Source organism: Cydia pomonella, chromosome 1 (genome assembly GCF_033807575.1).
Source record: "Cydia pomonella isolate Wapato2018A chromosome 1, ilCydPomo1, whole genome shotgun sequence".
NCBI lineage: Eukaryota > Metazoa > Arthropoda > Insecta > Lepidoptera > Tortricidae > Cydia > Cydia pomonella.
This window is the reverse complement of record NC_084703.1, coordinates 9811283-9836686: the sequence shown is the minus strand read 5'-3', so window position 1 is coordinate 9836686 and position 25404 is coordinate 9811283. Positions and strand designations below refer to the sequence as shown.

General features: G+C 34.6%; 1 protein-coding gene across 2 annotated transcripts in view; it reads left to right on the top strand.

Moving 5' to 3' along the window:
- The window catches only part of LOC133531912 (glutamate receptor 1), a 108001-nt gene extending 82597 nt beyond the window's left edge, over positions 1-25404 (top strand). Inside the window, exons 11-18 of one of the 2 annotated variants that reach the window (XM_061870441.1) lie at positions 5009-5176; positions 8954-9085; positions 9397-9485; positions 14067-14223; positions 15460-15608; positions 20640-20754; positions 22271-22552; positions 24706-25404. In XM_061870441.1, the coding sequence (XP_061726425.1) occupies positions 5009-5176; positions 8954-9085; positions 9397-9485; positions 14067-14223; positions 15460-15608; positions 20640-20754; positions 22271-22552; positions 24706-24771 (1158 nt within the window). In that variant the 3' untranslated portion in view covers positions 24772-25404. Of the gene's footprint in view, positions 1-5008; positions 5177-8953; positions 9086-9396; positions 9486-14066; positions 14224-15456; positions 15609-20639; positions 20755-22270; positions 22553-24705 lie in introns of both variants that reach the window. The other variant, XM_061870366.1, reaches the window with a different exon arrangement.

The window sequence follows — 25404 nt, the reverse complement described above, 5'->3', positions numbered from 1 at the left end:
GTTAAAATTGCCAAAGCTTAGTTACATACACCTCATGTAGGATCAGTGTCAACGTTGCGCTCGTACCTATTACACCTAGATTAGCAAGCGTCCATTCGTCACAAGGTCAACGTATTTTGAGGCCAGTTGAACGTTTGATTGCTAAAATTTTGGTATCAAAAGATCGACTCTACTCTTTCAAACATAAACATATCAATGTATTTTTCAGACTTTCAGTAGGTACTGGTACACTTTGTATGTATACAGTATGTAAATTCAATACGGGCAACCCTATGAACGGCGGTTAGCATAGGACCTAAGAAGTATACTGAGAAGCATATTTTTGCTTAGATATACAATGCAAATATTAACCATACAAAATAATTCGGCCCGCAATGTAAATATAAATACAATACTTGTTGACAGTTACCATAAAAAACTCGTATTTCATAATGTCATTACATATGTTTCGTACTGTTTACAGTACATTGCTGCTTGCTGCTCGGTAAATTTACAAAAAATAATTACGGGGTCATAATTTTGTGTAACATAACAGAACTTTTTAATTCATGATTACAGTAAATTGTATGTCTGGTTTGATTTATATTGGATTACCGGATTGGATATTGGATTCACGACAATTTAAAAAAGGAACACTTATATAGTCAACTTGGTAATCCTACCTCTGTTTCAATCCTCTTACTAAGATCGAGGGAAACAGTTAATGATCCGTAAGTAAGAGTCTTAAATTATCGCTTCGATCCAAAATCACAGAACCGACTCAACCTGTTCAAACGTTTACGAATTGATTTATCTTCTGTGAATGAATAATTGGTACCCATGCATTCAAGTTACAGTCTAACATTAAACGAACCGCTCGAATGTAATAACTATGAAAATATTATGCATCATTGCCTCGCTGTTCATACCGTCAAAAAGAAATATAATATTATAATCTTCACTATCTACATGGCTCGTATCACATGAGAATAACTCACTTAGTTTACGACTCCAAGTGCCGGAAAATATGAGAAGATTCTGATGGTACTCGGTGGTAAACAGGAAAAATGACACATTTGCCTCCTCTTATATCAGAGGGGCAGAATTTAATTTAGAGTTTGAAGGTAGAGGCACGTGGAGAAAAAGCAAATCCTTGTGTTATAAACTGGTGCACTGCAAAGGCTCAAGTTAGCTTAAAAGTATTTACTTTCCAAGATAAAATAATGTAGTTTATTGCGGCATCGATGTTTTCCGAGGGGATGTGCTTTGTCAACGTTCCGATGGACTTTTTATTCGAATCCAATTTCTACGCTGTATGAAAGGTTTCTACTATAAAATACCAGCATTTATCTACTGTACTGGTATAACAGGTCAATGACACCACAGATATAATGATCAATAATTTCTAGTCGAGTAGATAGTTTTTCTTTTTCATATCTACCTCATATGGAAATTAATACGGGACACAAAAACCGACTTCATACTTTTTTAAAGCTCTATAGTAGAATAATGTCCTGGAAAGGTTTGTTTAAAAAATATTTATTTGTAATACAAGTGTAATACTTTATTAAAATAAATATAAGAAAATTTATTAAAATAAATAAATTATTATAAGAAAACATAAACAAGAATATAAAAACCCCCTTCCTATGAAAAGTCCCCCAGGTCTGTCCCCTGCGGAAGGGTGCCCATAAGGCTGGCTACGTTCCCTCGTTGAATGGCGAAGCCTATTCTTTGGCCTAGGAATGAGCCAGCCCTAGGGTCACCCGTGGTCTCAAGCAGTTTTTTTTTAAATTCTTGTATAGAATATGGGCGTCGTTGCTCCACGGCCCCAAGGTCTCTAATGCAAACGCCGCAAATATGTGGTTGTTGGAAACACCTTGGTAAAATTAATTTTAACACTTTAATTTTTTTTGTCAAAATAGTTTTCGTATATTTCCTTGGAAAACTAAATTGATTGATTTCAAAATTGATTTAATTTATATAGTTGTAACTACTGAGTTTTGATTAGAGAAAACTTTGAACTATTTTTTTTCTATTTTTTAATGTTTATTTAGAAACCAATATGTAACTACGACTGACGTTTAAATTAATAATAAAAAATACAAAATACTCAATATCCCACAATTTTATAATTGTAATTTATAATCCATCATTTTCAGATGCGTTTTCGCTATTTCAATTAAAATAGACACTTCCCGTTTTCAATACACGGGCATTCCCGAGCACGTTTGTTGAACGAAAATGTTTTTTTTTTTAACTTACACTCTCGTTTTTCGTCCTAGCGTCGCAGATAATAACTAAATGGTTATAACACGATGCCGAATACCCAATACATGGGATTTCCCATAGTCTAGAAAGTCCATGAATTGGGTATTGCGTTATTACAAAATAATAAATAACGGTGTCGCTAGAAAGAAAGATCAACATGAAAGTTCGTAGCCAACTTAAAACCCAGTAGAGCTGAATATTTGGGGTTATTTTTCCAAAGGGATATTTTTCAATCTGAACATTGTTTGAGCAATGCGAAAATACAAAACGTCTGAATATAAACTAATACTGAAGCGACATAAAACTCGACACTTTTTTTGCCAGTTTGTAGCCAATTTTTGTAATCATAAATTTTTGATGTGATCGTAGGAGACAAGATCGAGGGTAAAATATTTTCCAGCCTTCCCGTTCAATCTCGAAGGGTACAATGACCGCATCGCTCCCTTAAAGGTCCTTGTTTATTGAGTCTCAGACGCATTATTGTAGTTATAAAGGATTTGCGCCCCCGGTCGACGGACACTCGTTTGTTTTAACTTTTGCGAAGAAATTTGACGGTAAATCTAATATCCAGCGAAGGTTCGCTTAATCTCTTTGTCTTTACGAGAGGTTTCTTATGTGTACTTTGTTATTTCAGACCCTGTCGCTACATCTAATGAAATATTTTGGAGAGTTAGTTTGACTTGGGTCGTACCTACTACATACCTAATTACAAAAAGTATTCTTATGCGTGTATTGCTTAATATACAAGGTATTTTTTCAACTCTTAGCCTTATTTTGTGAGATCAATATAATGTCATACTGATCAACTTTTACTATCGATGGCCAGGAGGAATATCCTAAAAATGATCATGAATGAGGGAAATTTACGAACTTAGACGTATAGGGTCGCATATAAATATACCTTAACCTGACTTGATCAATTTTCAAACAAAACACGATCCCTTTTTATATGCGTTGAAATTAGCAACTGCAACGGATATGGTTGAAGTCTGGGCCAAGCCAAATTGTTAAGCGGTATCACACTGGCAAACTCAATCATGACCTTGGTGCGACTCAAAAGGTTATGGTTTCAAACCCCCAGCAGCCTATGGTCTCTAGTGCAAAATATACAATATAATGATTCACCCTCAACCCTTGAGTAATCTCAAGTACTTGCTCCGCTTTTTCAATGAACTATAGGCAGCACGCCTCAACTGACCAAAATTTTTTTCAACGACTTAAAAATAACTTGTGTTTTGATTATTAATGCACTAAAATGTATTCTAAGATGCAATGTATTGCGAATTTTGTTATTTTAAAGCGTGACAAGCAACGTGAATTACCACGAAGATGGTTGCAATGGAAGTTACTGAACAAAAGTGTCATAACTCGAGGAGTACAATCTATGTTTTAATTATTTGCTCCTATTACAGGCCCCACCCGGTGCAAATACTTTCACATTTGCATCTATTTTAAACAACGGTAGTTGTAGTTCATAATGCAGGATAAAATAAGTAGGTACATATTTGTTTTGTTTTTTAGGACTGATTTCATAACCTGAAGGCATTATATACTATTACGGCGTTCTGTCGCCTAAATAGTGTTTTTATTAGTATTAAGTTATTCACACAAAGACGTTCTGTCTGATCCTGTATATTAAGCCGATGATCCCGGGTTCAAATCCTAGTAAGGGCACTTATTTGTGCGATGAGCACGAATAATTTGTTCCTGAGTTATAAGTGTTTGTCTATGTTTTTATCTATATAAGTAAATATGTACATTGTCGCCTAGTACACACAGTACAAGCTTTGCTTAGTTTCGGGCTGGGTCGATTTTTGTAACATTATCACCAAAATAATATAAATATATATCAATATAAAGGTTCATAAGGTCTACAAGTTGGCTGAAAGTAAAGATTTTTCATCCATTGTGTACCATTCCCTCAAATTGTACCATAACCATATAAAAAAAGTTTTGTTTTATTTTGATATTGACAGACAGACAGCCTAAAACGTTAAAGATAGGAGCTTCAAACTTGAAACACATTTCAAGGGCAGTAAAAGCTCCATTATGAATCACATAAATTTAACCCCTTTGATAATGAAAATGGGGTTAACATATTTTAATTATAAGTAATTGTTGCGCGCGGGGTATAATTACATTATAATAATTCTTAATTTAATGCATGAATATTTCCTTATCCAAAATCATTCTGTATGACTATATAATGATGATCGGACTAGTCTACGCCGTTTAGCGTAAAGCTGACTGCAACTGTCTCTTTCAATAGAGTGGTATTAAAAACCGACAATAGGATTGACACGTGGATAACACCACATGAAGTAGGATTTTTTATTTTATTTTATTTAAACTAACACTACTTTTTTATAAGAGTAGAAATACAATGCAAGGACGCCCGGGTGAAAACAGGCGGGCTGTAGATCGCTTGTTGCATTAATTTTTATATTAGAACTTTAACAAATTTAGTACTTTATGTACAACATAGAAAAATCAATGGCTTGGATACGTAATATATCTCGTATGATACTAGAAACAAATAGTTCTGAATAGTGTTTTTATTTAATGTTCATTAACCTAGTCGAAGAAGTTGTTTTGCAAAAATATCAGTTAACATTAAAGTTACGAATGTAATGTTAGAGCTGCAAAGTGCTGTGACACTAAATTTACTTTGGTAAATAACTACAACACGAGTATACTGTTCGATCTTCATTCAATAAATAAAATGTATACATATATTTCATTTATGTTTGTTTGGCAGGAAGCGGATATCGCTGTGGCTCCTTTGGCTGTGACCCCCGAACGCGAGATGGTGGTGGATTTTAGTGAAGCTTTCCTTTCAATCGATTATCCAATCAACCACGCAAAAACTCCCAAGCAACTGGCAGACACTTTCAGTTTTCTTCGGCCGTTGTCAAAGGAGATTTGGGTGAGATAATTTTTTTTTTTTTGTAATAATGTATGTAAACCGGCTGAATTATACCGACGGCTTGGTAATTTGTGTAATTTTTGGTAAAAGGCCAATTCGAACGTACACTGGCGTGAGAATAATATCATTTAGTCATCGTGCGTCTTGCTCGCGGTAATTCATGTACGGGCAAGTACGAGCGGAACACACGATAACTAAATGACATCATTTAGATATCATTCTGATGTCAAGGTACGTTCGAATTGCCCTTTAAATCTTCCGTTGACCGCTAACGCTCTAAAGGGTTCGAAACGTCGGAATGTATTTTAATAATCCGTTTTATTTCATGACTATTGAAGACAATATACTTCTTTTCTTTGTTGGAACACGTTTCTAAATGTCGTTCTGATTGTTTCATATTGGCTGTAGGATTCTGGTCAAAGTATAAAAGAACCCTTACGTACCTTAAATCGTATTACACGATAGAGTAGAAAAATTGTAAGTTAATAATAACACAATTATATTATTCAGATATACGGTTCGATAAGTTAGTAGCTTCCTGTTTCGATTATGGGGCTAAGATGTAAGTAATCCGAATAAAAGCAAAACATACAACTTGTTACTTTTTTATAAAGGCAACCAGATTCCACAGTCCCAGAACCCCGTTTATGATTTGGGTTATATAGCTGGTTTGTCTGTTTACATTGTGGCATCATTGTGTTGTCTATTTCATGTTCGAAACATGTAACGTTCTTCCTAAGTAGGAACATAATTTTAATACCGCCCATGTTACACACAATGTTTTTCATCACACTTGCGAAAAAAAACCGATCTAGTGCCAGTTCAGACTCGCGCACCGAGGGTTCCGTACAATCTTTCAATTATCGCATATAACAACGAACACGAAAGGCGTTTAACCATAAGTATACTTTGAATAATTGTGAACAGCGCCATCTATATGTAAATTGGCTTAACTTTGCGCAACCTGTGTGTTTGTTGTTTTTTTGGGATATTTTTTTATTAAGTATGTGGAATTAGTTAAAGAACGTATTTCTATTGTAATTTCATAGAGACTTCAAGTATTATAGAATAAGCAAAGGGGGTTAACTTGCAAATAAATTTGAAAATGTTGTTTGGATAATAATAAAAAAGTTATCAAAATAGAGATGTAATTATATTTTTCCCGTAATATTTATGATAATGTTAATGTTATATAAACATTTGAAAATTTATTGTTTGTAAACTTCGAAGATAATGAGAGGGAAATGTTTATTTTTACATTTTCCTTAAAAAAAATCATCTCACTATGAAAAGAAAGTAAAAATTGTTTTAGAATGTCCAAATTCAGTTCCTTCAAATGATACCCCGCTTTATCTACTTTTAAATTTTGTCCCTTCTTTATATTGGACATTTTCAATACTTAATAAAAAAAAATAAGAAAATTACACTTTCAATGTGTTAGCGTTGTTCAGAATTATTCCAAATTTCAAATCTATAGCTCAAGTAATTCTCGAGATATTTGACAATGTGACAGACAGACGGACGGACGGACGGACAGAGTCGCGCCATAGGGGTTCTTTTTGTGCCGATTTGGTACGGACCCCTAAAAACGAAGTTTTAATCGAAACAAATGCTAAATTCCGGTATCGTTAGTCTTGTTATTTATACTTAAACTTAAAGGCATGAAACGCAGAGACCCATTTGGAATACCGCCACAAATTGCTATTTTAAACAGCTATTAAGTAAATTATAAATAAAAGAAATGAAATATAACAGCAATAATGCAACTGAAAAAACATATTAGCCGAACTCATTGCGTAATGCAAAAGATAACTGAACTTAAGTAATAAATAAATAAATTTTGATCCATATCCTAAAACTGATTTTGTTGCTACAAACCGGTGTAACAATGTTCGTAAGGCCCAATTTTAGTGTAAGTAGTAACATAATGTTTTGTTATTCTTCAATTTGAAATAAATATTTGATTAAAACCTACGTGAAATATCTTTGTCAAACAAAAAATCATAAATCGTTAAAAAAATGAGCAAGTGTATTTAAAAAAATCAGTAGCTTCTACTAGTGTACATACAAGTACAAGGATTAGATTTTTGAATGACTAGAAGAGAATAAATTATCCGTCAGTTTACTAAATTTTTGCAAGCACAGATGTAGCAACAATATAACAAACTTTGCGCGCAAGTTCACACAATGCTATCACGACTTATACAATTTAAAAAATACAAAAAAAAAAATATATACAACTCAAAGCTTACCTAAGTTATAGATCTGCTAACAATACTAACAGTTAAAATAAAGGTTACGTAAATCCTTAAGCACTCTGACAGATCGCATATCTGTTACTTTAACAATAATTAAAAATTCAAATATATATATTTGAATTTATTTATTGTAATAAATATTCTCTTACACACTAGCTAAACGAATGTACCTACAATACCTAACAGTTTAAAAATAAACCAACATGTTGTCCACGAGTAAATAATATACATAAATACCAACTACATAAATAAAATACTAGAAACATATCTATTAAGTAAATCAAAAAACATATTGTGTGTATTGCATGTTGGATCTATTGAGATGAAAAAATTCTCTTTAGATCCATTTTGATAATGGTATAATTTAATGGATCTAATGATATAAAGAATTTTCCCTATAGATCCAGTTTTAACTGTCAACATAAATATTTGGATCTAACAAGAAAAACATTTCTCACTAGATCCATTTTGGATCTATGGACTGGATCTATCGAGAATGAAGGATGCATAACTTGTGAATCTTTTGCCAGCAAAGTTCATTTAAAGAAAGATTTATTGTAGAATTTCCGTCTTTCTCTCATGTCTTTCAATTGACCGGTTTGCAGCGTGTCATGTCATGAGGTTTGAAGTACGGTCTGAAAATAAATTGTTTTGAATCACCACCATTGACGTTGTAAAGTTATTTGACTGATTTTAATGTTGATTTAATAAAATCAATTCCAATAAAATTTAAAAATAAATTAAAATTTTATGTTCATCCTCCGAAGATAATTTTACTTCAACAATAAACTGTGTGGCTAATGGAAACTGAAATTCTTTCAATCTCTCGATCACACATTCTGTCGGTGTGTTGCTTCAGCTGCCTGTCAATCAGCTATGTACTACATTCTTTCTTACATTCATAATTATTGTATTGTACTTGGTTAGTTTAATTAATTAGAATATAGTTATTGGGCAACAAGAGAGGAAAGTTAGTTTTTCTTGAATATTTTGAGTCCCGAGTAAGCGAAACATTCTATAATTGAATTACGAGCGAAGCGAGTTATTCTAAATTAGAATATTTACTCGGGACTCAAAAACACGAGATGTAAAATAACTTTGCTCTCGTGTGACACATACAACTTCTCACCTCAGTAGTGAGAACATATTAAAGGTTAAAAAAATTGCATCATCAAGTAAAGTTTTTATTCCTGTATTCATGGCCTTCACTAAATTAAAAAGCTACTTTGTCTCACTCCCTGGAGTGAGGAAAGTCGTACTTTCGTCACTCCCTGGAATGAGGTAGACCGCACTTTCGTCACTCCCTGGAGTGACAAAAGTAGGCTTGTTCGAGCTGCTGAGGTGAAAATTATATTACAAAACTACTCCTTAATAGAACCTATACAATAGGTGTTTGCAAGTCTACGCTTTTTATAATTCTGTTACTACATTTAATTATATGCCTACGGATATAACTGTTAGGTACGTATCACGGGTGTTATCAGATACAATTTATTAATATCTACTTGTTATGTTACAGCTTTGCGTCCTCTTCAGTTTCTTTGCAGTCAGCATAGTACTATTTCTTGTGTCAAGATTTTCCCCTCACGAATGGCGCTCGGTTTCTATAACCGATACCCACTTGGATCACCCAATAAGCAGCGCTAATGAGGTAATTAAACTTCTTTCATCTTTGATTAAGTTGAGTAACTGGCTATTTATGTGGTTATATGTGCAGAGAAAAAATATTACGTAATAGTATTCGATCCAAAACTGAAAAAAGAATCCAATGGGTACAGATATCGGGTTATAGCAAGTACTCTTAAAGGTTTATAGGAACTAATTTGCCATATAATAATTTAAGAGTCTACTTACTACGAAAAATTCTGACCGCGATTCTTATTCAAGAATAGAGTATTACTCGTACATGACAACGTTGAATCAATAATTTCACAAGTAATGTTGACGTTTATTTTTTTCTAGATTATCTTGCACAACGAATTCAGCATATGGAATTCGTTTTGGTTTTCGCTTGGCTCATTCATGCAACAAGGCAGTGACGTGGTCCCAAAGTACGTATACTTTTTTATCACACTTTTTACACTAATATAAACTTATGTTTGATTTTTGTATTTAAGTAATAAAAATAAAAATATTGGTCTCATACAACGTTAATTTGTGTTTGTGTGTTTGGTCATGTTAAAGTGGGTTTGTCCTACGTATCTATAAGTTTATTTTTGGATGTAAGGTCAATGTGGGTAAGACCGGAACCCTTCAATTAAAATAAAGTATGATTGAATAACTACTTAGGTTAGAGTAAATGAACTTTTAAACACATCCCATTTTTTGACATCTGCTGAATATCCAATTTTCGAAATATTAATAAATTATTTACAGTGTTGCGTGCATGTTTGTTTAATCAGACAACCAAGCCAATGCTTCAATGTATAAGAACGTTTTTAAATTATTTATGAATAGTAACGCAGCAGAGCAACGTTCTTAGTTATTTTTTTTTGAAAAATGTGCATTTTTTCCTGCGTGACCGGTTTTTTTGAGAATGTAGAAATATTTGATGTGTTTAATAGGTGTGATCGATAAATTTCCGTCCGTCCAAATACGTATAGTGGCTCCGCCTCATCATACTTTTCGTATAACATCTGCAGCAAATTAAACATTTGGTACTGCCAGTTCAATGAATAATAATTTTCTAAAAGTTACTTTTCACTTTACAGTGCTTGATAAATAATCTTATTAATAGTTAAAATTCCTCAAATTAATCTCGGTACACTATTGTAAATATCAATATGGTACTTACTAGTTTTTGCTTCGCTAGAAACAAGATACGCGTATAAATAAATTAAGTCTCGACGTGAATTCGATTTTGAAATTGTTGCATGCATACAATATAGGTATGAGATTAAACGGTTAAATAAATAAACTACCATGTCCAGTTAAGGTATATACAGTCAGTAGCGGAGTACCTAACTGGGCAAAATATTCAATATTGCCTACGAAATTTTAAGCGAATACGAGTATGTTCATGTCAGATTATTTTAAAAACTTCGTCCGCATCCCCGAAAGCTTTTCATGCAATATTTTTTAGGATTTCTTAGTAACTAATATTTTTTATAGTTTAGCCATTTCCGTCTGTATGCGTGGGTATGTATGTGTATCAATCACGCCGACAAAGTAGTAAAATAAAAAATAGGGTGTTTTTTTTTCCTTCAAACGACAGTTATTTAATCTTTTATATAAACTATTATGAACACGATGGGTTAAGCCGTTTTAGGGTTAGCGCATTTTTCCCTTTTTTATTAAAAATACATTCAGTGCTTTGACGATAATCCCTTTGCTTGTTATGTACGAAAGTTCCCGTATAAATTTGCCAGTTGTGACTGACGGGTAGTAACTACAGCTGAGATTGGCCCGACACGCTGTTGGCCGATTTTATAAACTTGTTGCATCTACTGAATTTCAAGTATGAATAGAAAAACAATAGAACAAATTTAATGAAAAAGTATAAATAACACAAAAGTGCGTTGCCAATTTCGAAACACACAAGTAATGCGGTCAATATAGGCACATCGGCGCTGGCAATAGAAGTTAGATTAAATTCCATGTCTTGTGTTTAATCTTGCGTGGTTGAGATATAGGATAATATATTATGTATATAGGCGAACGACCGAAGAGGGGAGGCCTGATAATCACCTTGTTATACGGATACGAGACAGTTTACTTATTTATTCTGTATTTCACTTCATCGCGATATGTCTACAAACTTTTATTGGTTAAACTATTGTAAAAAAAAAACAAACAGTTTACAAACTGTCCCATGTTGTCTATCCCAGTGTTTTATTATAGTATTTTATTATAAAATATACCTTTAAACGAGCAATTCTTGTATATTTATATATATATTTCGGGGATCTCGGAAACGGCTCTAACGATTTCGATAAAAAAAAATATATGGAGGTTTTCGGGGGCGAAAAATCGATCTAGCTAGGTCTTATCTCAGGGAAAACGCGCATTTCTGAGTTTTTATATGTTTTCCGAGCAAAGCTCGGTTTCCCAGATATTGTTATTAAAATATATAAGTAATGCAATGAATTAAACTAAAACTACTTTAAAACTAAAAATCGAAATCTAAAATGGGCCCCCATGGCATGGTATCGAGGATGCTGGCAGCATTTCCTCGCTGGATCGCTATGCTCAAGCGTACGAGGAAGCTGCCGGCTCTCTTATCCCCGTTTCCCCAATTGCCGTTTCGCCAATTGAACAATTAATTAAACAATGGTAAATAACAAGTACGAGTATTACAATAATTAAATATTCTAAAAAAATCTAACGTAACGTATGGCTGTGATAGACATACAACACATCGTAATATTTTCAAAAACACACAAAATATTTTCAATAATGTCAATATCCTAAGAGGAAAATGAGGACTACGTTTGTATGAAAAGACGATTTCGCGCGGGTCCACCACTTTCTTCTTAAGGAGTACTATTATAATAATTAGGGTTCCGTATATACAAAGGGTCAAACGGGACCCTATTACTGAGACTCTGCTGTCCGTCCGTCCGTCCGTCCATCCGTCCGTCCGTCTGTCACCAGGCTGTATCTCTCATGAACCGTAATAGTTAGCCGTATAGTATTTCTGTTGCCGCTATAACAACAAATACTAAAAACAGAATAAAGTAAATATTTCTTTCCAATCTCGAGGTTCTCATCCAATCACCGAAGTTAAGCAACGTCGGGCGGGGTCAGTACTTGGATGGGTGACCGTTTTTATAGATAATGGTACGGAACCCTTCCTGGGCGAGTCCGACTAGCACTTGGCCGGTTTTGTATTAACATGTACCTCTGATTGACATCAACTTTATCAAATTTGCACTAACGTTCTTACTATTTTTAACCGCCTTCAAAAAAAAAGGCGCGGACCCGTATGTTTGTATGTATGTATGGATGTGTGTATGTATGTATGTTTCTCCGCGATTATCTCGCGATTGGCTGAACCAATTTTGATGCGGTTTTCAGAAAAGTCTTTGTTACTTTCTGGAGAAGGTTTTAGTATATATGGATTTTATGGATGGTTTGAAAAAACAATTGGACCGGGTAGGTGGCGCTGCTATCGGTATATCGTCAAATTTGGGAGTGGGAGTGGGAGTGGGAAAAGTAAAGGTGTGGTAAAAGTGTGGTTATATATTTACAATAATACCACAGTAATGCAACTGCAGTCGGAAGCCGAACTTTATTCGTTGGCTTACTGTTTTTATTTCGCAACCTATTTTGTTACTCTAGCTAGAGCTGTAAGTTTTCTTAAGAAATAAAATAAAAATATAATCCTTATATATATATTCGCACTATACTATACGATTATTATAAATTTGAGTCCCAGGGTAGGACATAGGATAGTTTTTATCCCAGAAATAATCCATTAAGGGAGTGAACATTTTGGGTGTAAGATTGATATATAGGGAATCAATAAACGATGAACCGATTGAGATGAAGTTTGAGATTGATATATTGGTTTGAGTTAATCCCGTATGGGTGTAAAATGAGGATGGAAGTTTATAAAGGGAATCAATGATTTCTTACGACATTTAACTTTTTGTAAAAATAAATAATGTTTACGCATTTTTGACCAATTAGGTAATTTTGGTCATTTGGAAAGGGGGTAGAAGTTTGAATGGGGAATCAATAAAATGCAGATTGCATAAAAAAATAAGCTACTTAGTTTAAACCATCCATGCAGACGAAGTCGCGGGCAAACGAACAAACCCAAACGTAAAGTAAAAAATAATAAATTAACAAAGATAATGAAAAAAAAACGTAAAGTAAAAGAAGTACCTATCACTAAAAAGTATGAAAAAAGAGACGTTAAAGAACGTACAATACATGAATCACTAAAAACTATGAAATAAAAAATTAAATAAAAAAAATGGAAAAAAGTAAAACTAAAATAACTTAATAACATATCTATTTTTAATAAAAAAAGCAAAACTAAAATAACTTAATTACATACCTTTTAAAAAAAAGGAAACCGCATTCAAAAAACGAACCCACTGAAAAGCACAAAATAATTTTTATATACCCCATCCCTATCCTTGTCCAGTCCCTATCCCGTCGTAAAGCAATTTTCTGCCAAAAATTAATTAATACCTAATAATAAGAAAATTGATAACCATCCTGGTAATTACTTAGTTTTTAGGTATTTTTCTTTTGTATAGCGCTTTTTTTATTTTCATCGACAAATCAATCATTTACTTTCCAAAATTTGATGAAATGAAACTGCTGATGAAAATCAGAACGGAACACCTCAAAGACACGTAGATAACTATATAGTATACCTATTTCTAATTACTAAAAGCTAACCTGCAAACCTCATATACGTATCAACAAAGTATACGAATATAACTTGGATCGGCAGTAGACCAATTAACAAAAAATCCGTTCCGCACCTTATGGGTAAAAATCGAAACCCTATTACTAAGTTTCCGCCGTCAGTGTGTCTGTCCGTCGGCATATGTCTATATTATCAGTTATAGAAATAGTTTTCACGCAATGTGATTTTAAGACACAAGCATCTCCCCATTCATCGATTCTGTTTCTATGTCACTAAGAATAAAATTAATCTCATGGTATTCTTGTAGGTCACTCTCCGGAAGAATTGTTGGCACGGTGTGGTGGTTCTTTGCTCTGATACTGGTCTGTTCATATACGGCAAACCTGGCTGCCTATCTTATAGTGGAGCGCTTATCCGAGCCAAGCCAGTCCATCATCTCGCCACCAAGCATGCCACAAACCGAAGTAAGAGACATGCTTTTTACCTCAGGTAACCTTCTTTAGTGTTAGTCCCTATGAGCAAGGCGATGGTAAAATATTATAATTTTAGTTCTGCTAATAATCGATTTTAATGTGATAGTGTTTACAGAATTTACATTTTAATTTAATAAATTTGTAAATCTTTGTTTCTGAGTGGTGGCAGTCGAAATGGTTTTTATATTTTTTTCGGCTTTTTGGTCATAGTACATGAGTGTTTTTTCATGAGTAACACCGGACTAATCCCAATAAGGCCTAGTTTACCCTCCGGGTTCGAAGGTCAGATGGCAGTCGCTTTCGTAAAACATAGAGCCTACGCCAATTCTAGGGATTAGTTGCCAAGCGGATCCAGGCTCCCATGAGCAGCAAAAATGCCGGGACAACGCGAGGAAGGTGAAGAAGTACAAGAGTGCTTTTCAAACCAATAAATGTCTAAAACCAGTTGATTAGAGCCTTTTTCAGGCTCCTCGGTCTAAATATTTTTTTGTTTCTACTATGTCACGTCCATACAAATAAAATCAGACTGTGCACTTTATTATTAATGTGAAACATCGTCTATTTAATTATACTAATTTGATATTCATCTAATATAATTAACATGATTCATTATATTGTATAAATTAAGCTGCATATGTCTATGGCACATGACAAAGTACAGTCAATTTGATTTATAGGCTAAATAACTATGCATGACTTTGACAAGGTTCTATTTACGAAAGATTTATGTGGATCGTTTTGACATGTAAAATTAAAGAATCGAAAGTATCTTCCATTTTCTAAGATAACTTTTTCTTCCCTATATATAGAACAATAGGTTGTGACACATACTTTAGATCACGAACTGTAGAGATACTTATTCTCTATTTGGAAAATACGTAATTCCAGGATAGCAGGTACTTTCGGAGCATTGTTTCATACACTACTATTGATGCTGACTATACTAGAACGGTCAAATCTAGATCTAGAACACTTTATTAGTAAGCATTGAAAACGCTACCCAACGATTCTAAGTAGAATGAACACAAGAGTCCAGATCAGACAGGATTACAAGATTAAAAAATAATACATAGTAACAATATAAAAAAAGTGTTGCCAATAGATAATAGTGACGTCCCTAACTAAATGCAACTACGTACATAAGTATTAAATACGAATACTGATAATTATTATACATAAAAGATTCATTCAATTCTGTTAATATTAATACATATATTTTTTCAGCAGAACAGTATAGAGGGAACTGTCTTGAATGAGGACCTTGCCGAATACTCATTTGAAAAAGAAGGGCAACTCGTTTGCGGTTCCATGCCACGCGCTTGTCGCTACAAACATGTCGACTTTGCTATCGCCACTGCCAAAGGATCGCCTTTAAGGTAAAGTATCTTATTAATCTCATGTTATCAGCGAGATTAATCAACATCCGCTTATACACACGTTAATTAAATGCAGATTTATTACAACAGATAATTATACCAAGATTGTATAAACGTTTTTACAAACATATACTTAAAGAAATTTTTTATAATAATCTATATTCTTAAAGCCCAAACTGATAATGACACGAGGCGTGTTTGATATTTTATGTAACTTACAATGACCACCCATTTAAATTATACTTTTATCTGACTAGCTAACTCTATCCGTTTAATCCGAGATAACCAAGCGCCACTAACTTAATTTAAATAAACTACCAGCTCCGTACATAACACTAACTTTACCCGCATGGAAAATGAAAGTAATTGCGAGTGTGCGCACCTCGAAACTCTGCACTAACTATCCATGCTTCAGCCTGATTTCCACAGCATGGTTGCGGATAAAAGGGTGCACTGAAGCATGCGATGCTCGCAGTGAAAGTGACATCAAATATAATATCTATTGGAGTTAATAGTGAACGTCGATGGAGCGGTAACGTACATATCTACGGCGAATCAAGTAAACAGTCTAGGCAAAACAGAATTGTTGAGTAATACAGTTATACGAAAAGAGTAGTAAACGACGTATAGCTGAAAAATATATTTTTTTACCTACTTGTACAGATTGATTTCAAAAAAATTTGGTGTAGTTAATACTGAGAGTAGTCCATTACAAACGTAAAAGGAAATATAACTCTAATCTTCCTCTTTTTCTTATCAAGCGTTTCTCACTCTACATTGTACATTATACTACGACTGTCTCCGCCTTTTCGATATCGCTATTTTACTATATTCACAACCGATTTTCCAGTGTCATAAAAAAACGTAGGAAATAATAAAATCTGCACTTTCTTTGCAATGACACGATTTGTATTTATTCAATTAGTTGATATACATTTAGTTGGTATATGAATAGTCAGTAGAAACCCGAAAGGTACCCAAAAGGCAAATGGTTTTTATGACTCGAGTACCTACACATTTTACTACCGCCCGTGTAATACACAATGTTTTTCATCATACTTGCGGCGAAAAAAATTAAGTTTTAAGCGATATACATATCAAATACGGTATAGCAACAGCTGTCGTCCGCCATCTTGTCAAAATCTGTCCTTGGTTCTTCTTTCTTCTTGGTTGGTATGACTTAGTGACATAATTAAGAAAAATCCATAAAACTGTTTAGGATTAGAGGTTTTACCTGCGAGAAATACGACGATTTAGATATGTGCTAAAATAGTTACTAATATTTCTAAATTCTATATTTCCCATCTTAATGAGAATTCCAAATCGAAAAACATTCGCTTATTTAGTTGCACCTATAGTCAACAGAAAATATTTAAAGTAGATTCTACAGTTACAATAAAACCAAATTATTTTCGTCACGTACTTACTCGTATGAAGGAGATTTCAATAACAACACGATGATGATACCGTAAAGACAAACTAGGCCCTACTCTGAAAACTAATAGCTGTTTTGTGTAAAGCTGACTTCATCTTTTCTCTAAGAAAAGCTCCAGGAATTTTCGCTAGAACTTTACAGCGAAATGAGGTTTGAGCAACATTTCAAGCTATATAAAGTAAACTCATTTGCAGTGTAATAACTAGACCTAGTCCGTTGGGAAAAAAGAGGTGCAAGTTACTATGCGATGGCTTACCTGATTATATGATGAAGATTTCACTATAATTAATGTGGCGTTTGCAGTAAATATTATGTTATTTTTCTGTATTATCTATATATCATTATGAAATGAAAATCTTTATTTCAGGCAATTAGTGGCCCATTAGTAAATACCTTAAAACTAACATTCATATTATAACAATATATTATAAGTAGTAGTGCCATATTTGTGCCTTTGTATGTTCTGTACAATAAAGAGTTAATATGTAAGTATAAAAATATAACAAAGAGTAGGTACTGAAATGACACTTTCATTGGTGTGTAAGATATAGGTAATTTAACATCGCTTCTTTCGCCATCTCACTATCTGAAGGGATCGCTGTTTAGCGATAAGTCCGCCTGTTGTTACCTACCAATTTATATCTTTTCTTAATCCTGTATCTTTTTTAATGTAGTGTGCAATAAAGAATTTTATTATTATTTTTATACTCTTTATTTTTCTCTCATCTTAGTCTACGTTTTTATAATACGGATGTAAAAGTAATATACAAAAATAATAATTAATATTATTATTATTTTCCAATTACGGTCTACAATAACTTATCAAATTAAGTCTTAAATTAATCTTGAAATTATCAGACACAGTTCAGAAATTCCAGTTAATTGCAAAGATAACCTATATGATGAATATGATGATAGTTGTTTCCAATTATAGTTATTAGGTACCTATGCAGTTTAATACCACAAAACAACGTAATTATTATTATTTTATTTCCACACTATATATTTTTCAATTCACAAACATGATTGGTTTTATTTTTTCATACTGGTTTTTAATTTTAGCACGAAAAACGGGATTACATGAACACATATTACTAAGGACAGACGCAAACTTCGCAGTAAATTTTCAGTGTAGGAAAGCTCCCAGTTCACACTATCTGGCTGAAATCTCGCTTCTGCGCGGTAATTCCCAGTTGAATACTGAAAACTCGTAAATTTACATGGGTCTCCCGTCAGTGGGGTACTACTCTCTACATATCGAATTTATATCCACCTACTGTTCCGTTTTTACGGTACGTGCGGCAAGCACGTGATTTTTAACGACAGTCTAAAAATTTACATTTTATATGACACGTACAGTTTATAGCGCTGTAGAGAAATAAAGATACTTTAGTGGCATTTGAATTATGTATACTTAAACGTTGATTTTGCAGATGGTCACAAAAATACAAGTTGGTACTTACCTATAGGATTTTACAAACATTATCAGTGGTTCCTAATAATAGTAACATTAAATTTAACCATATTAACCATATCCTTACTCCTATTTCCTATAGGAATAAAGGTACATTGCAATATGACATGACATAGGGACAAGTGTGGTTGTTTTTAGGGTTCCGTAGTCAACTAGGAACCCTTATAGTTTCGTCATGTCCGTCTGTCTGTCCGAGGCTTTGCTCCGTGGTCGTTAGTGCTAGAAAGCTGAAATTTGGCATGGATATATAAATCAATAAAGCCGACAAAGTCGTAGAATAAAATCTAAACATTTTTTTAGGGTACCTCCCCTACACGTAAAGTGGGGGTGAATATTTTTTTTGGCTTCAACCCTACAGTTTGGGATATCGTTTGAAAGGTCTGTCCAAAGTAATACGGGAATTCAACAAACATTTTTTGATAAAGTGAATATATTCGGAGATAATCGCTCCGAAAGAAAAAAAAATGTGTCCTCCCCATCTAACTTTTGAACCATAGGTCAAAAAAGTATGAAAAAAATCGTGGAAGTAGAGGTTAAGAAAGACATTAAATGAAAATTATAGCGGACATCATCAGTTTAGCTGTTTTTGAGTTATCGCAAAAAGTTTCCCCTTCATAGTAAAAAGACGTACAGTTCATCCACAGTTAATCCCTTGGTTAATAATCTACTATACTTTAAGCTCCAGTTTAGCTTATTGTGACGGAACAGTAACTACGGAACCCTACTCTGAGCATGGCCCAATATGCTCTTGTTTACATTAGGTATTGTTATAATACCACATTTCCGTCTTCCTCTCTGTCTCTCCTCTGTCCACCCTCTGCTTAGCTCACTGTCCGTTAGTGGTAGAAAGCTCTAATTTGGTATGTGTGTGTAAATCAATCTAGCCGACAAAGTGGTAAAATCAAAACTAAAAAGAAATCTGGGTACCTCCCCTACACGTAAAGCGGGGATGACTTTTTTCGCATCCACGATAGTGCGAGAGTTCGTAGGCAAGATCTTTCAAAACGAATAAGGGTGTTTAAGACAATAACCATTGTTTAATAAAGTTAATAATATCGGAATTAATCGCTCCAAAATAGGTCCATAAATATGAAACTAAAAATTGCATAAAGTCTTTCTTTCTTAATAAAAAGACGTTCAAGTACTGAAAACATGTCTTCGCTTTGCTGATGACATTGTACTGTTTTCCTCAAAAGCCCTAGAATTCCAAATAATGTTCCAAGAACTAAGCACAGTAAGCCTTCAAGATGGTCTTACAATGAAAAGGACCAAGACGAAGATAATGAACAACCCAAGGCAGAAAATTAATTATGCCGACGTGTACCCTTATATTAGTTTCTTTCAGCCATAGACAGGATAAAGAAGTCGAAAGATGGATTCAAATCGCGTGGAGAAGATATTGATCTATGAAGGAGCTGCTAAAGGGCGATTTTCCTTTGAGCTTAAAGCGGAAACTCGTCAACGTGGAAATTCTGCATGTCCTAACCTAAGGTGCTAAAACGTCGTCACTGACCGAAGCGCAAAATACGAAATTGAAGGTTTTCCAAAGAGCTATGAAGCGCAACATGCTAGGAGTAAAACGAATTGACCAAATCCGTAATTCTACGCTACGCTCGAAAACGCACATTCTAATGTTGATGCCAAGACCACCACGCTAAAATGGGATAGGCCGGCCATGTCTTCCGCATGCTCTCACAGAGGTGAGCCAAAATATAGCCGCAAGACGGCCGAGGAGCTGGAAGGCCGATTTGGACGCACATAGATAGGTAGTGATCGAGTGAGGGAGGCTTTTGTCCATCATTGGAATTACCATGTAGGATTGTAGGCTATTAATAATTATAATAAACTAGGCTAGGCTATTTTTTTACTTCATTTGAGCCAGCATTTGATAGTTTTGACACACCATAATAATTATACACGATCATTTATTGAAAACGCCAAGAGACAGTTAAATAATGTATGGAATTGATTACGTAACTTTTTGATTGCCTTTGTCGATAAACAATCGTTATCTTGGCTGGGTCCCATGATGTAAAAAAAATTTAAAGGTAACAAACCTTAATCATAAGTTACCTACACGTTTTCTCGGTTAAAAAAAAAGTGCTTTTTTTTATTATTCTAGAGAGGTGATAAATCTTGCCATAGTTGAAATGAAAGCTAGCGGAGTTATATCGAAGCTGTGGCGTAAATGGGTTCTCGAGACCAGAAAATCGGACTGTGACGAAGGAAAGGACGAGGTAAGAGGGTATAATTAATCGAGTTAGTCGATTAATCGATCGATAAAACGTTACACTACTTTAACATCAAAGACTTTATATGTATAATTGTTTACTATTTCAATATTAAACTACACACATATACAACCTATATGTGTTATGAATAATAATCAGATGTTATATAAACATGCTTAAATTTAGAATTTTTGGCAATATAATTGTATACCAGTACAACCGTACAACCGTATATCTATGATAAGCAAGCTGCAGTGCCAACGGCAGCGTGATGTAGTCACTTCAGAGTGGTTTATCGATATTTATCGCGTTAGCATTGATATACAGTTCCGATTAAGCTTTTACGTTCAACAGCCTGTTAATTTTCTGCCGTTGGTACGAGAACGTTTACGAGTTGCTAGCTGCGCTGAACATTTTCAGCGTTCAAGTTTGTCATTCAACGGTGCTGGACGCTGCGATTCAGCTTTGAATGTGAGTCGTTATAAATACTATTATATTTAACAGGTTTGAATTTGTCCAGTAAAACATATGTTGTCTCTTTTGCAGATAGGCAGTTGATTTCATTTTAACCTTTGCGCTACTCTAATAAAACAGTTATCATATTTTAATTTATTCAAAAGGTCTGCAACGGCAGTTACAATGATACATTCTTAGGTATAAGTAGGTACATTCGATAGTTATCTTAAGCTTATTGCACAGCTAATTATAGGCAAACACCACTTGTGTAAACTTACAGTTAACCTTTTCGCCGCCATGTCAAAACTTGCACGTATACAAACCTGTCCAAAATCACGACTTGATATGAAGAAATGGTGTGAGGCACGAAATGTACTGACTATATATCAAGTCATTGGTGGCGAAAAGGTTTTAAAATGAATACGTTTAAGTTCTACGGTTTTACCGAGGTAGATGGTGAGAAGTTGATGTGATTGGCCACAAAGCCGCTGAATGCTCGGCTGGATGGAGCTGATTTCTTATATGTGAATAAGTAGAGTTTATTATTTGTAAATTAGGCTTTAGTGCAAGAATTCAGCTACCGTCCACCAAAAAATCACCACGAAAGTTCCTTGCCAAGTTAATTTAATGAGTGTACTTACATGATCTTACACGTAATTTAAGAGAATAAGCATATTATAATATGGTTCTGGAATGAAGAAAATAAATACGAATAGCACAATAACATACGCCTCAATCCTGGGTGGTAGTCCGGAATCTACTCAAAGAGTCTATGGTACTCTTTCCAATCTGATTGATTCAATTCTTACTTACTTAAATGTAGTAGTAACATTGGAAACAAAAAATCATGCATTTATTGAAACTGCGATTTCAAAAGCGGCAAGTTTGAGTTACGTTGAGATTGAGTTGTTTGAGTTAAACACCCCCGCAGATTTAGAAAGCGTTAACGTCATTCTAGGAATACTAGGAAATCGAGATTTAAATTTAACAATATACACGTTCTAGCTAATTGATGAACCTATATAATTTTAAATGAGTTTTGAGTTTGAACATCTCGGTTTTACAGGAAACGAGTATTACGGAAATGACGCTTAGTCAAGTAGCCGGCATATTCTACGTGCTGGTGGGCGGTCTGGCGCTGGCACTGGGCGTGGCGCTGCTGGAGTTCTGCCAGCACGGGCGCGCGGAGGCAGCGCGCGCCAACGTGCCGCTGCGCGCCGCGCTGTCCGCCAAGGCGCGCCTCGCCTCGCGCGCCGACCACAAGCCCTCGCATGCCCACACGCACGCCTCCAGGCAGATGCATCGCGAGCACGAAAGACTCGGCTGGAATGGCGCAGCTTTCGCAGGGGTTAGTATTGTATAACTGTCACTTTACCTAGTAAAAAAATATTAAAATATAGGATGTTATTTCCAAATAGTGACATTTCCAAATAGCTCTTAATAATTCATAAGTAGTTCATAAAGAATTCAATAACGAAGAATCGTACATTAACGCTAAAATCGCATAGGCTTCCCAACTTCAGCTTCTGTAGTTTTAGCGCTTATTTATTTACCAATATAACCATGAAATATTGGTACTTAAATAAACAAAATCACCGCATGCCAAGTGTAAACTGTTCGGAGACATACGGTGCATATCGAACAATCCTTATAAGATGTCACACCTATATGATACCGACCTGTCAGTCAGCGACGTTTTTGATTGCAGAAATGTCACGTTTGATACTGAAAGATCAGTATCGTATCAGTGTGACATCTTATAAGCATTGTTCAAATTGAACCGATAGAAGTAGTATTCATTGCGTTCTCATTCCTATTCTTAAGGGTCCCCAGCGCGGTCGGTTCTCCATACAAACGTAGTTACGCACTCATTTTAAACCTTAAACCTTGAACATCTGAAACCTTGTACTTACAACAGGATATATACTTCTCATACAAAACTTGTATGTGCTCTACTTTGTTTGTTTTATAAGGTGGAGCAATATAAACTACATAATTACAGCCCTAGATTTGCCTCATGGCATTGTATGTGCAAAGTTTCATTTACAAACCGACACTTAGTTTTAAAATGAGAACGAAACTCCGTTTGTATGGGAAGGTGAAATTCGGTCAAGCTTGCCGGGGACTCTTAAACCATGAAAGTCTCTAACAAAGTTGTGTCTATCATGAGGTTTGTGTTCCTATAAAATATTTGTACTGTAGCACTTAATCGGTTGCTATGATAGCTATAAATATTTTAATTATGCTACTTTTAAGTTAATCGTTTCTTGTTCTTATTCTGTTTAGTCCAATGACTTTCTTCTGGGGAGGGACATTTTGAGACATGTTCATCGGAAGATATATTAGAAGTTCTTAACAATGTAAAGTAAGTTTCGTATGGCTGCCCCATGGATTGATGACCTTTGCATCATAAAACGTTCCTGAATTATCATGAATATGAATTGTTTTTCTTGAAAATTGTGACAGTGTATTCTAAAACAACTCACGCATGTTATCGTTCCATTGTTATCCATGGACCTGTAGGTTTTTAGTTAATTTCTATGTATCAATCAATTTCAATGCCAATTTGTATGTATGTGTATTTCTACGTTTAATAACTTAATCTTGAGCAATTGTCATTTTTAAATGCTAAACTTTCATACGAAGTATATGATATAATTATGAGGTTACCTTTTCTGGAATGCACACCATACTTACCAACCCACAAACAAAAAAATCAACACACATTTAAGTCATAATTTTTTTTCTTCATATTTTCCTTCTATTTACTGAATTCGAGTATATACGAGCACAATATATGATGCATGCGGTTATCGAAGAACTACGTACATAATACGCCCCTAAATATATACAATTTTAGTTTTACCAATCAAAACTTATATTGACGAATCACACCTCTTTTTAATTGCAGGAAATTGTGTAATGGGTATATTTATCTAGAAGAGATAACTAGTAGTCCCTATAGGCAATAAAAAATATGTTATAACTTTACAAAAATGTCACTTACAAAAAATTGCGGATTTCACATTCCCAGATTACCTACCTTCGTATTTTTGAACGTGATTATTGAACAAAAATTGCAAAATATTATTTATGCATGAAGTCATCCGCACGATATGGTAAACTTTCCTCGGAACGATCTTCTTCGCTGATCTTAATACTTTCATTGTAGGATCTGTCAACTAAGTCTTCTTTTCTATTGCTTCCGAAGTCGATAAATCTGCAAGATCAATCTTGGTTAAGTGTAAGCCCCAAAAACCTTACAATACTTTGAAAGGTCCACCCAATTATCTTCTTTATAGCGGTCAGGACTGGATCATAGAAATGTTTTAAAGTAAAAACCATATTTATAAAATTCTCACAAAAATGTAATTGTTTTGACAAAAGTTAGGAGTTGCCACTATGTTTCGCCTTTAGTCTCTTTTTGTTTAATTTCAATTATGTTTGTAGGACTATATGTAGAACACGGTTTTTTAATTACGTTATTTTGTAACTTTCCAGTATTTCCCCGCGGGTACGCAGATCGCTCAGGATGACGCGGTGCACGCCAGCTTCACGCACGTCTGATCCGCGGAGAAGGGCGGCGCTAACGTGCGCCGCTCCTCGCTCACCAAACCCGCCAACGCCGTCGATCTGTATCAGCTATAAGCCCAACCGGCTCAGAGCCCACTTGCAGCTCTAACGTGTCTCAAATATGACACTTTCTGCTACTAATCACACTGCTCCGTATAGGCAGCTAATTAACAGGGCTGAGCCTGGCGTTGTATTGCTGCCAACTAGGTCAAATCTAAGTTAAATTTAATGTGAGAGTTGTAAAATGGTGTTATCAAAACTCAGTTATTCAACATCCTCATTACTAGCCCTGGAGTGTCCATACTGCCGCGTAGTGTGCTTTACTCAGGCTTTATTTTAGTAGGTAACCCTATATAATTTGGGTCATCCACGATGACGCGCAGACTTGCCAATCCTAACCATAACAACATGCCAATACGAGTCAGGGCACGCGTCTTCGTGTATGACACGATCTTTTGAGGTAAACCCGATTGAATGAAAATTAACCGTTTACCAGGCTAAGGGATATATATTTCCCACATGCGGCTCTTTAAACATGTGTTCAATTTTCGATGAGTAAGACTGACATTCGATTGTCATTTCTGAACTGTCAGCCTGGTAAAGGGTTAAGAATTAGGACCTCATTCT